Source organism: Pimephales promelas, chromosome 7, assembly GCF_988280905.1.
Source record: "Pimephales promelas chromosome 7, fPimPro1.hap1.1, whole genome shotgun sequence".
NCBI lineage: Eukaryota > Metazoa > Chordata > Actinopteri > Cypriniformes > Leuciscidae > Pimephales > Pimephales promelas.
This window is the reverse complement of record NC_142775.1, coordinates 6,184,869-6,199,108: the sequence shown is the minus strand read 5'-3', so window position 1 is coordinate 6,199,108 and position 14,240 is coordinate 6,184,869. Positions and strand designations below refer to the sequence as shown.

General features: G+C 36.9%; 1 protein-coding gene and 1 long non-coding RNA gene across 2 annotated transcripts in view; both read right to left on the bottom strand.

The window, feature by feature from the left end:
• LOC120459847 (uncharacterized) overlaps nucleotides 1–3,056 on the bottom strand; it is a 39,263-nt gene extending 36,207 nt beyond the window's left edge. The window contains exons 1-3 of the long non-coding RNA XR_016169237.1: nucleotides 2,839–3,056; nucleotides 2,516–2,638; nucleotides 1,630–1,784 (exon numbers count right to left, since the gene is read on the bottom strand). This is a non-coding gene — a long non-coding RNA (uncharacterized LOC120459847). The remainder of the gene's footprint in view (nucleotides 1–1,629; nucleotides 1,785–2,515; nucleotides 2,639–2,838) is intronic.
• Nucleotides 3,057–4,438: 1,382 nt separating this feature from the next.
• The window catches only part of hat1 (histone acetyltransferase 1), a 38,548-nt gene continuing 28,746 nt past the window's right edge, over nucleotides 4,439–14,240 (bottom strand). The window contains exons 10-11 of the mRNA XM_039647322.2: nucleotides 11,850–11,966; nucleotides 4,439–4,965 (exon numbers count right to left, since the gene is read on the bottom strand). Coding sequence (XP_039503256.1) covers nucleotides 4,798–4,965; nucleotides 11,850–11,966 — 285 coding nt within the window. The 3' untranslated portion in view covers nucleotides 4,439–4,797. The remainder of the gene's footprint in view (nucleotides 4,966–11,849; nucleotides 11,967–14,240) is intronic.

Sequence of the window (14,240 nt, the reverse complement as noted above, 5' to 3'; positions counted from 1 at the left end):
ATATTAGTACCTGGAATGTACATATTAGCACCAAAAATGTACATATTAGCACATAAAATGTATATATTAGCACATAAAATGTACATATTAACACCTAAAATGTACATATTAGCACCTAAAATGAACATATGAACACTTAAACTGTACATATTAGTACCTGGAATGTACATATTAGCACCAAAAATGTACATATTAGCACATAAAATGTATATATTAGCACATAAAATGTACATATTAACACCTAAAATGTACTTATTAGCACCTGAAATGTACATATTAGCACCAAAAATGCATTAGCACATAAAATGTATATATTAGCACATAAAACGTACAAATTAGTACCTAAAATGGACAAAAGTGTACCTTTTGAAAAGTTACAGCGCCAGTGACAGCTTTCGTACCTTTTTTCTGAGAGTGTACATGCAAAACGAAGCATTGAGAACTTTGTAAGTGTACAGCATTAAGATCTTTTATAAAGACAGTGCGAACCATGAACCACAAACGACGTGCCAAGTGAGCTGAACTGTATGAAGTTCAGCGAACATCTGAACTGTATGAACGTTGTTCGTGGTTCGACTTGTCGAGACTGTTTTCCAAAGATGGCTGCCTTGATTTGAGCCTTGTTAGAGGTATTAACTACTGATTTCTTTTTACTTATTAAATGCCCCCATATACTAGCATTATACGCTAAACAGTTTTTAGAGATAAAACTCTTTACATTTGATTATCATGAAAACAAATCTCAGAGAACGGTCGAGGTACCAATGTGTAATTAGACCAAAGGTTCATTTTGAGTTCTCCTTTAAAAGTCCATTCACCCAAAACCTTTACACTTCAAAACGTTCATGAAGCAATCCAAATAAATTGAGGTTCACTACAAGTCTTGTGAAGAGGCATGATCACTTTATATGATAATTTAGGATTTTCAGCACATATCAATCCACAACCCAAACGTGCTTGCTTGATGCAAAGTACCAGTGAGGCTTGTTCTCAAGCAAGTTTGATTTAGATTTAGCTTACCATATTTGATGTGCTCAATGTAGGTGCGCTAATCAATGTTCGTATGTGGATAAAAGCCTAGCTCAATCTGTTCATAATATATAACGCAGTCATGTCTATCCAGAAGACTTGGATTCAACAGTTTGAAAAACTTTCACAATGTCTTTATGAGGTCAAAGTTTTGGGGTGAATGGATTTTCAATGGAGGGACAGAAACATGCTCACTTCATACTTCTTAAATCAGACTCTTAAAAATAAAATATCTTTTTTTTTATTTATCAATGCCATGGAAGAAACATTTTTGTTCCACAAAGAACCTTTCAGTGACCAGGTCTTAAAAGAAACATGTTTTTCTTAGAGTAAACAACTATATACTGTACAACCTTTTGTGTAATGGAAAGTTTCCATGGATGTTAAAGGTTCCTCGCGGATATGAAAATCCAATAAAAACCAATATGGAAAAAAACAACAGTGCGCAAGACACATCTGGAAATACATCATGGATCCTCACTAGGAATCAGACTTATGAAAGCATTTATATCCGTGTCAGTTTAGGGAAGCAGGACCAGCTAAAGCCAGCTAATCTCAAAAAAGAGGTGCAGACAGTCAGATTCCTGTAATCTAACTAACCTTCTCTACCCCCAGCGCTGAACTCAGATCACTGACTGACGGTGATGATGATGGATCCTCCACAGTAAAACACAAAAGCCTCTGTCTGTAGTGTGCGTTAACTCTGATGTCTGTGTTCGTTCTCAGCGGTTTGAGTGACTGCAGTCGGGGAAACCCTGCAATACAAGCACATATTACGGTTTACACAGCTCTCAGAGTGATGCCTCCAAGAATACAGTTATTTCCCCCACACACAGACCGTCAGATGCTTTAAGACATTTCAGCTGTGAGAGTTACGGACTGTGTTTTAATCCAAGAACTCTAGTGCTATGTTTTAGCTCACACGCTTCAAATATGACAAGCAGACTGCAGTAGAGATAAATATCTGTGGGTTAAATACAAAGTATCATGTACATAAAGCAACAAAGAAATTGTTGTGGATCCGACTGAGATATATTCCCACAGAAAAACCTGTTTAGATCAGCTTGGACCAGTTTAAAGTCCAGTTTAAGTTACAAAGTTACAGTTTAAGGGGTTTATATGGGCAATGCTGACCTTCATACCCACATTTTGCTCTAAAAACATCTAAATATAATTTTTCACCAGCTGAAAATTAAACAAGAAGACTTTTTTAAGCTCCTGGTTATCTGGGTTGAATCTTTCACAAAATCCAGTTCCACCATAAATATCTACTGTCAAAATCTTCAGTGGAAATCCTCTTTAACACCCCAGATACTCCAGCCACATTAATTATTCTCCTCTATTTGGATTCAGGCGAGAGGCCTTGATATGAACTCAGGAGCCAGAGGAACATGAGAGGATACAATTAATATCTGACATGGTCAAGAGTTCTGGGCTCAACTTCTCACATTTGAAGAGGATGACAAATGAAAATTAACCTCCAGACCTTAATTTTTTAACTGCACGCGTTGAGTAAAAGGGAAGAGATGGTAATTCATCCATGGAATCAGCACGAGTGGTCCGTGTGGCGGCAGGAAGGGTCGGTCATTAGCGAAGCACTCAATGCTAACTGCAATCAGAAGATGCATTAGCTACAAAAGGGAGGGAGCACGTTTTACAGCACATTTCTGCTTGTAAATTGATTTGGCTTGAAATGAGTGAATGATCCGAGGTTTAAATTCTTTATCATTGTGTTGTAATTCCAGCTAAAACTAGCTAATCTTCAGAGCTCGTGTGTCGAGGAGATCGAATTTTGCAGGTTTAACTTACCTCAGGAAATCATTTGGTTTAGGTTTGTAGTTCACGAACAGAATCAAAATGGAAAATAAATAAACAAATCGCATTTATAATGATATTTTTTATACAAATAGTTAGTTCTGATCATCTAATGTGATGTCATCATCCAAGATTGCTGACATAGATATATACACTGACTACTAGACCTCATCTTGTGGCTCTAAGCATGCGTTAAAACCGCCGCCATCTTGGAACAGGGGTCTTGTCATAGGAAGTAGCTAGGTAACGCTGCTATCTTTGCCTTTACGTCGAATTCATTGATGGTGGCAGCGTATGTTGTGCAGCGTATGATGTTCACGGATGAAATCTGAACTAGGAAGAATGTTTTTTACAAAAAAAAAAAATTCTTTCTGGAATCAATGATAAATACATGTCTGACCGTTGGAACAAACCAAAAAAAAAACAAGAAAAATTGCATTCATGATGATTTATGGTGATTTTATTTCCGTTAGACCTGTGTCTACTACATTGACGCTGATGCATTAAAGTGAGGGGCTCCCCTGTTTCAAGATGGCGGCTCTATTGACGCATTCGTTCCAATGAACTGCCGTAGCCAAGGTGAGGTCTAGTGTATGTCTATGGATTGCTGATCGGTAAGTTATAGGCCTATCTGTCGTTGAAGATTCAGAACTTTTGTTTTTAACAGGGTTTTGACAGATATTTTGATTTAATTGAAATTCACAAGCTCTTTATTTGATTCGAAGGTCCCAATTTATATTTACATCTAAAATAAGTAAAATTTACTTGTTGTATTCATGTTGTATTGTAAAACGTAGGCCTATTGCTGCTATTGAGGTGTAATCGGGGTGTAATACGGGTAAGGTAAGGACAAGTCAACCAATTGCAAATGCAATTACATAAATGAATTACAGCTGTAAATACATGCAAGTATTTTTAAAATATAAGTACAATGTAAACACAATAGCCTAAGTCCATTGTATCAAATTATTAATTTCAATGTTAGTACATTAAAGCCACTTAATGTAAAGTAAGATCGATTGGAATCTTGATTAAATTGATTCAATATCAGTTTCTTTTGAAAATAGTTCAGGTTCATGTCAATATTTCACAATAAAAAAATTAAAAAACTCAAACCTCAACCTCATTTCATGTCAACTCCCCAAACTTTAAAGTACATTACTATTAGTTTTTGAAAGTCTCTCATGCTCACCAAAGCTGTTTATTTGATCATAAATACAATAAAAAGTGATATTGTTAAATGATTACAATATAAAACTATTTTCAATCAGAATATATTGTAAAATGCGATCTGAGCTGAATTTTCAGCATCATTACTCATCTTCAGTGTCACATGAATCTTTAGATTCGCTGCTCAAGAAACATTTGATTATTACCAATGTTGAAACCAGCTGTGCTGTTTCACGTGATCCATTTTCATTCAGGATTATGTAATTAATAGAAAGCTTTTTTTTTTTTTAACAATTCAAGCCTTTACTTAACTTTTGATTCATTTAATGCATCCTTGCTAAATAAGTTTATTCCCTTTACATTTTACTTTTGTACAGTTGCACACATCAAACAAGTTTTACATAATACATTAAACAATGCAGGGTTTGAGCCTGTTAAGTAAAATCTTTTTATTTTAGACACATCACCAAAGAGATGGAAAGTCATACATTTGAGCAATATACAAAACATTTTATTTGATCAAGGAAGTGCTTCAAAATCTACATTTTTTACATTAAGGAAAATATTTGATGGAAAAAAAACATCAACTGAAAAATTCATCTCCACAGTAGACCAATGCGCTCATCTCTTATTATGTGAATAACTGCCCCCCTGTCTATCACAAATGTAACAAATGCAGATGTTTCATGTTTAATCCCTCATTAACACTGTGTACAACGCAATAGAACAGTGTGTGTGTGTCTCAGCCAGTCTTTCCAGGACGATGCAGAAGTCTTGCGTAGCTCACACCTGAGCCAGCCGCTCCAGGACTCGCCGATAATCCGCAAGCACGTCCTGGTAGCTTTTCTCCAGCTCCTCGTGTTGCATACTCGTGTCCATCTGGCTGATGTGGGATGCCAACTCCTCTGGCCTCAAACATTTCCGCATCTTAGTCAGCTCACGCTGGTTTTTCTACACGCACAACGAAAAATACACAGGTGTCAGTACAGCGAAAGAGAAAATAAGATGCAAACCAGCTCACCCGATCCCATCCAAAACCCGCCATTGAATAGAAACCCCAGGGCAAATGGGATTACATCACAGCTAAACTTCACATACAAAAACAAAGAGGGGAGAAATAAAAGAGCTGTGAACAAAAATTGAGTCTGTACGGTTGTTGAGAGGCTTTGGCAATGAATCAAGACACTCAAAACATGAACTCGCGCACAGAGAAATTTGAAGTTGGGTTAAAATTTTAAATAAATTTTTTTAACCCAACATTTGGGTTTGTCCATATTTGACCCAAATTTGGGTTAAAACAACCAAGCATTGTTTAGAGTGTAGATGTAAATCCTATCACAGCTTCATACGTGAGGATCTGAGTTTACATGACGGACAATCACTGTGGTCATTCTGTAGCAACTTACATAAAAAAAAAAACAGCAGGAATTGATTTACAAAATTAACATTTGAGGGATAATTGTGTTATACAAAACATCAAACGGTAGTGTTACCACAGACCTTATTTTCCTCAAGAATCAAAAAAAGCACTATTGAAAACCCATGGGAAATTCCAGAGAGAAAGAGAAGCCATGGCAAATCAGGCTTCCAGGTTGATATCACGACGACTGAACAACTCTACTGTGTAATTCATCCAGTAAAGAGCTAAAGCAGTGCGGATAGTGTGTGTGGATGTCACATGTCCCAGTGAAAAATGTCAACTTTCATGAAAAATTCTTCTTATTTTTCAAGATATTCCCAAGAACATTTCTCAACAATGATCCAACTTGTTTTAAATACCCAAAGGTAAAATGTTCAATTAATTTATTGGGTCGTTGCAATTATTAAAGGTATAGCGGAGGATCTTTCCGAATTTTAGAGAAGACCCGCCCTCTCCAATTTAAAAAAAAAAAAAAAAATGCACAAAAAAAACACTCCCGAGAGGGAACACCTACTATTACTATTTAAACTTGACGAAAGCAAACTTTTTATACTCTTGTCAGCAGTAAAATGAACGTGCATCTGTAAACTGTGTCCAGCGTCAGTGATTATAATGGCTTCTGTTTGCTTTAGACGCGGCACTCACATGCAGTGAAGGCAAAAGTCAGGCGTTAAGCGACTTAAAGGTATAGCGGAGGATCTTTCCGAATTTTAGAGAAGACCCGCCCTCTCCAATTTTTTTTTAAAAAAATGCACATGGACAAACACAACACTCTTGCTCCTGGTGAGGGAACGTCTATTACGCCTTACACAATTATGTAGCAAATTATAAACTAACTCAAAAACATTCATAAAAAAGACAACATGTCAAATGCCCTTCCGTGTTTTATTTACTTATTATACTGATCGATTGAGTGACCGAGGACTCAAGACATGATATGTGCAACCCTGTATCACACGAAATACGTTCCGAGGAAACTATTTTGCAAATCGCAAGTAAGTGACGTTACATAGCAACATATAAGCAGTGCTATACGTTGGTCCTTAACCAAATATGTCTCATTGTTAATAATACGTTATTTTTATACATAGTTGCATATGTAATGGAGAAGTAGCTTGTTGCATTTGTGTAATAATAAACACACAAGGTTTTAGAATATGAACACATGAACACACAAGATTTTAGAATATTTCAGGGTGATACCATTTATCATTTGGTCAAAAGGCTACTTTAGACAAATTGAGATGTTTACCGTGTCTATGCGGTGCATGACTTGTGCCAGGGCTAGCATTGCTAAGTAGCTTGCATTAACTTTTACTAGTGATTTTAAATGGATTTCTCCAAATAGCGTGACAAACTTTACCTGTCTAGTAGAATCTTCGCGACTGCGGCATCAGTGAGAAGCCCAACCTGTGCTTTTAGCGCACGCCAGCGTGTGAAATATTCACCCAAAATCACTCTGGTCTTGTTTCTATATTCTGCGGCCTTTCTCTTCTTATCATACACTTCGTATACATTTTTTTTCTCTTTCGACCCTCAGCCATTTTCAAAGGAATGGCTGAAACCGCAACTCCGACATAATACACATGAAAGTGAAAACTATAGGGACGAGCACGTACGACGGCCTTACGTAAACATATCACCAGAATGATTGACACTTAGATCGACCAATAGTATAGACTACCCACCCGGAAAAAGAAAATCCTCCGCTATACCTTTAAGTTTTTATGCAGTATATGACTTCCAACCAGCATTAAAAAAAAATTCTGGATCAAATCACCTACCCTGCCTTTAAATATTCTTCTTGGTGTTGATGAGATAATAACATCTAAAGTGAATGCAAACAGGGAAAATATTGGACTGGATCTATTTAAATTTAAATTATTGTGCATTGAGTGTCTTGCAGTGTCAATCCAACTTATGTCATTCAAATTAATCAATTTATGTTGTTAGACCTAAAAAAAATGTTGGGCAAAGTTCATTATTAGCGAATTACCACCATAAATCCCTACCCACACACACACACATTCAAAATTCTGCAACACGCATATGGTCTGCAGATCCTGCTCTATTTCCTTCCCAGCCTTATGTTTTTCCCTCTTTCTTTGGCTCGCTCTCTTCACTGCTGTCAGAGCTTTCTGTCCTGGACTGTGTCATGATGAGAGCGGTTCTGATCCAACACATCACCAGTGCTGGACTGAAGCAGATCTCAGATCAACTCACATTATCTGCAGAATATCAACTAATATCCCCACAACCTCCGAAGGATCAGGACACGTGCGGTGAAAAGAAACAGCTAATCGAGTACAACCCAAGTAAGACGAGAAGATAAAGACCACTGCATGGACACAGAATTCTGATAAATCCTCCTGAGAATCGTCTGGCATTCTACTGTGGAACACGGAGCAATTTAGTAGAATGTTCACGCTGCTCTTTTTCCTATTATGAATACAAACAGCAACCGGAACATGTTAAGCTCAGAGACTAGCCTATATTACAAGACTCCTGAAGACATGATAGATTTGCGTGAGAATCAGGACAAAATTTGAATTTATATTCACTAAAAACTAGGCCTGTGAAACGATTAATCGCATCCAAAAATAAAAGTTTGTGTTTACATAATATGTGTGTGTGTGAGGTAGGGCTGGGTAATAAATATTGATTTCTCGATATTAATCGATTCTCATTTTTATGAACCGATGTCGATTCTTAAATCTCAAGAATCGATTAGTCATCCTGTTTTATTTGAATGAATGGGACATTGTATCGCGGCTGCGCGCATCCAAAAAAATCGTAATAATCTTTGTCCTTTGTTACTATTGATTTGAAACAACGTCTCAATTTTCAAATTACGTCCATTTTCTTTAGAAATTCAAAACATAAATAACGTTTTGGCGCAGTGGCGTGAGATCGCTCTGGCGTAGCTCAAGAGAAGCAGCAGCGCTGATCTCTCTTCCGGCGTTTCAACCGTGGAAAGACGTCAGTTAAACAGCTTGTAATCAATGTCATGTATCGTCATATTTACCTCAGAAAACCCACATAAACTCGTTAGTCAGCTAGAAAAAAATAACAGAATATATACACCATATTACATATGCATTATAATCTTAATGTTCTTCAATATTTAATGCATATCTGAATAAATCTGGCAAGTTTTTATGACAGCCACCATTTAAATGTTTATATTTCATATAATCTTCTTATAAAAATAAATAAAAGTGTAATTTAAGTGTTTGTATAGCTACAAAACAGTTCATTATTACCTTCATATTAGGCTAATGAAGCCTATAGGCTACAACTGACTCCCATAGTTTACAGCATTAGTTAAGAGATTTGATTTCCTTGAGAAAAATTGCCATTTATTGTAACTGATATCCAAAATAATCAATATCGAATCGAAATCGAATTGCAAGCTTGTGAATCGAAATTGAATCGAATTGTGAAATTTGTGTCAATACCCAGCCCTAGTGTGTAGTGTGTATAATTAATTTGTATATAAAAAATACACACACATGCATGAATATATTTAAGAAACATTTGCATGTACAGTATATACAAAATTTATATTATACATAAATATAAATATTTGATATATTAATAACAAATTTTTCTTAAACATATACATGCATGTGTGTGTATTTATATATACAAATGAATTATACACACACACACACATATATTAAGTAAACACAAACTTTTATTTTGGATGCGATTAATCATTTCGCAGCCCTACTAAAAACACTGCTCAAATCTCATTTGTGGTTGCATAATGTATGCACTTTTATGGTAAAAACAGACTAAATAAATATTAACTTGGAACAAAATGAGAAAATTACTCTTCAGAATCATGAATATATTTATTCTGGTGTCACCATTGTCCTTGGGTTACAAACACAAAGTCCAAACCTATTCATTTGAACCCACAATGTAATATCCAATTTAGCATTTAAATCAACTAAAATGTCAGTTTTAGTTAACCTTTTACCATATGTCTTGGAGTATCGCAATAATATCGTATCGTGAGTTTTATACGGTGATATGTAGTGAATCATGACACGAGGGCATCGTTACACCCCTAACAGTAAGTCCAAAAACACAGAACAGCATTTATCATAATTAAAATATAATCTTTTGAAACATCATAAATGTATTTACTGTCACTTTTGATCAACTGAATGCATCCTTGCCAAATAAAACGTAAATTAAACCCCACCATTGAAACGTTTGTGCATTTCTTTACATTTTTGGACAATTTGATGATAATGCATACATTTTTTTCTCGCATAATCAGTGCAGAGAGTGCAATAAAATTGCACAGAGGTTGTGAAGTCCCCCTATGGTCAATTGTATCCCTCAAAACTTGAATGTAACTCGACACCCTTGCCTCATTTAGTATACGGTTCTATGAATATGTAAATGAGCCCCGCCTCCACTCACTCACACTTAAGAGTTTAACGCTGCACGATGGCAAGTGTAAATACTGGTTTAATTCAGCCATATATGTTTGAGTCAGAAACTGATTCAGAAGACAAGGAAGTGTGAATTATACAGGGTCGCATACAAAGTCAATATCAGAATGGTCGTGTTTTATGTATCGCTTTATAATACATCGGAGACATAACGATAATTCATATGATTAGCCTTTGGCTTGACTACGATATCAAACAGCTAATCATGTGTTGCTAATGTTACACAAACCATGGTCCCGTTCATCATCTCAGATTCAGAACGCGGCCTTCTACCAATCAGCATCCGCAGAAACACTTATAAGAAAAAAGCATATAGTACATCATAATATAAATCATATAACACAACTCACTCTACACTGATAAATGTGCCTGATTATTCATATCAACAGAAAAATACACGTCTTCTCTCAAGCTCCCCCGTTCCCCAGCAAGTTGATGTGATTGGTTACAGCACACGTGAGGTAGCGAAAAAGGGCGATTTCAGTGTTTTTGCAACTGTCTTTTTGGTTCACTGCAGTTTTAAAGAGAAAATACTCAGCAATGCTGTCGTCGACTTATGAATTTACTAGGGATGCACGATATATCGGCCAGCATATCGGTATCGGCCGATATATGTTCATTTTTTATGTTATCGTTATCGGCCTGGTAAGAAAATGTGGCCGATATATTAAAGCCGATAAATAATGTATTATTCCCTTCAGCTGAGACACTTGTTGAGCACTGTTTATGTTTTTGATTTTCTTGAAATATTATTGAAATCTCTTTAAAAAAAAATGAAAATATGGTTCGGTACAACATGTGCAGCGCAAATCTGTCATATCGTCTGAACAACACTATAATGAGAACATCATTATAATCGTGCGCTTGGGACATGGATTTAATTGTGAGACTTTTGTTGTTGTAATCAGGCTCTCAAAATTAGATACAAATTTGGATTTAAATTAATCGGCCGATATATCGGTTATCAAATATAAAGAATTATCGGTTATTATCGGTTTCATATCGGTGCATCCCTTTGTCTTAACGCATATTAAAAACACTAAATAGACATATAAACAACTTGATTTTCACCACAGGTGGTCTTTAAGATGTTAAAATACTGCATCCAAATCATAACTATAACAAACCAAAGCCTCCAGTAAGACAACCATCAGGGCCAAAATAATTGAGCGACATTGCACAGATGCTCAGCTCCAATCCTGAGACACACACAGCATCCGTGTGTCTTCACGCAGAGAGATGGAATTAGAGAGAGACCGTGTGCAGGTGACTGGGTGCTGCATTCTCCCAGCTAAATGGCTCCGCTTAAATCAGATGCAAATCTATAATAATGACACTTGTTGTGAATGGAGCTCGTGGTGTGGATGTGGAGACTGCGGCTGCCGCCCGGTGTGAGCCATTATACCCTCAAACAAACCCAGACCGAGGCCTCGGGTCCCTCTCGCTCTTAACACCGCGTGAGAGGATCACACAGGAAACGGCAGAAACTATTCACACCACTCAATGAATAAATTACGCCAGACAAAGACTGCAGAGTATCAGAACAGCAGCACTGAAAGAGTTTTGTTTCTGTTCGCTTTTACACGGCGCACTAACATAAACGGGGCTAGAAATGTGCCGCTCTCTTTGAAGTCAAGAAATGCTTCATTTCGCATGTTGTAGTTTGGAGAACGCTACACGGGCTGGCCAATCTTGGCAGTCGGGGTTTGTTTTGGCAAGACTTCACTTGTTTTGTTGTTTCTTGCGCCCCACCTTCAGTACATGAAGTCCAAGATCCTTTCAGTGCACTTTATGACTGACTAATCATTGCATGTTGGTTGTTGTAGCTACGCCTAATGGGTAATGCACTCCGTGTACAGAGTCAGATTGCAGTCATTCTGCTTCTTAAATGCGGCCCATCGGCACAGACGGAGACATGAGCAGATAAAACACACAAGCACACTTACTCTGTATGGTCCAAAGAGTCGCTTTTTCACCTCCAAGCGAAATTCTCGGGCTTTCTCTTCATCGCTCATGTCTGTGTTTCTGAGACGCAGAATTTCATAAACACGCCGTGCATGTTTCTAAAGGTTAGAGAACAGACAAAAGGCATGTTGTAAAGGTTTGTTTCATTTAACACACATTCTAGATAATTTTCATTCTAAAGTTTGGGGACAGCATCTGTGGCAATAATTAAAGGAGTACTCCGGCGCAACATGAACCTTTGGTCTAATAACACATCGGTACCTAGTCGACCGTTCTCTTTCATGATAATCCAATGTAAAGAGTTTTATCTCTAAAAACTGTTTAGCGTATAATGCTAGTATATGGGGGCATTTAATAAGTAGAGAGAAATCGCTAGTTTATACCACTAACAAGGCTCAAAATAGCCCCACACTAACAGAGTAACATAATGAGGCTCCATACATGCAAAACGAAGCATTGAGAACAGACCGTTTAATAAGAAAATACTTTATAAAGACAGTTCACTTCATGTATACAGGCGTCAGCCATCTTTGGAAGGCAGACTCGATAAGTCAAACCACGAACGCAGTTCATACAGTTCAGCTCACTTAGCACAGCGTTCGTGATTTGACTGGTTGAGACTGTTTTCCAAAGATGGCTGCTGTCTGTATATGCGAAGTGGACTCTCATTATGCTACCGTGTTAGTGTGGGGCTATTTTGAGCCTTGTTAGTTGTATTAACTAGCGATTTTTATTTTTCATTACTCTGTGCCCTATATACTAGCATATACGCTAAACAGTTTTTAGAGATATAACTCTTTACATTTGATTATCATGAAAACAAATCTCAGAGAAAAGTTGACCAGGTACCAACGAGTTATTAGACCAAAATCTAATTCATTTAGCGCCAAAGTTGTCCTTTAAAGGAGTAGTTCACTTTTAAAAAAAACTTTTGCTGATAATTTACTCACCCCCATGTCATCCAAGATGACCATGTCTTTCTTTCTTCAGTCGAAAAGAAATTAAGGTTTTTGATGGAAACATTCCAGGATTTTCTCCATATAATGGACTTCAATGGGAACCGAACAGTTTAAGGTACAAAAGACAGTTGCAGTGCAAACTGTTCAAAGGGCTTTAAACGACTCCAGACGATGAATAAGGGTCTTATCAAGCGAAACGATCGCTCATTTAAAAAAAAAAAAAAGTTTAAGTTTTATAAGCTCAATTGGTCGCCTTGCTCTGTTCTGTGATGCGCGTTCGTGACTCTCCTGTTCGAACTCGTTTATCAAAATGAACAAATCTTTTTTCGTGTCATTTGGTTCATTCAACGAACGAAATGAACGAATTTACTCGGGAAAAGATTCGTTCATTTTGATAAACAAGTTCGAACAGGAGAGTCACGAACCCTCATCACAGAACAGAGCGAGACGAGCATTTGAGCTTATAAAACTTAAACTTTTTTATTTTATTTTTTATAAATGAGCGCTCGTTTCGCTTGATAAGACCCTTATTCATCGTCTGGAGTCGTTTAAAGCCCTTTGAACAGTTTGCACTGAAACTCATTTGGACCTTGAACCGTTTGGTTCCCATTGAAGTCCATTATATGGAGAAAAATCCTGGAATGTTTTCATCAAAAACCTTAATTTCTTTTTGACTGAAAGACATGGACATCTTGAATGACATGGGGGTGAGTAAATGATCAGCAAAAGTTTGTTTTTTCAAAGTTAACTACTCCTTTAAAGGGATACTCCACTTTTTTTGGAAATATGCTCATTTTACAACTCCTCCAGAGTTAAACTGTTGAGTTTTACCTTTTTTTTTTACCTTTCTTCACCCAAAACAATTACTAAAGTGTTTCAATATTTTTCCTATTTAAAATTTGACTCTTCTTTAGTTACATTGTGCACTAAGACAGACGGAAAATGTAAAGTTGCGATTTTCTAGGCTGATCTGACTAGGAACTATACTCTCATTCCTGCGTAATAATCCAGAAACTTCACTGTTGCACTGTTGCATAACATTTATGACGCAGCGCCTGAAAATAGTCCCCAGCTTCCAACGTGACCGGGACTAAGTTTGTGTAGTCATCGCGCCTGCTGCACTCATGGTGCGACAGTGAAGTTTCCTGATAATTACGCAGGAATGAGAGTATAGTTCCTAGTCATTTCAGCCAATTGCAACTTTACATTTTCCGTCTGTCTTAGTGCACGATGTTACTATAGAAGAGTCAAGTTCTAAATAGGAAAAATATCGAAACACTTTAATTTTTTTGGGAGAAATGCTAATGGTCTGGTGCACTTCAATGATGTACGCTAAGCTATGCTAAAAGTGGTGCCGCCAAAACCGGAGATCAGCTAAATGGATTCAAAAAAGGTAAAACTCAACAGTTTAAC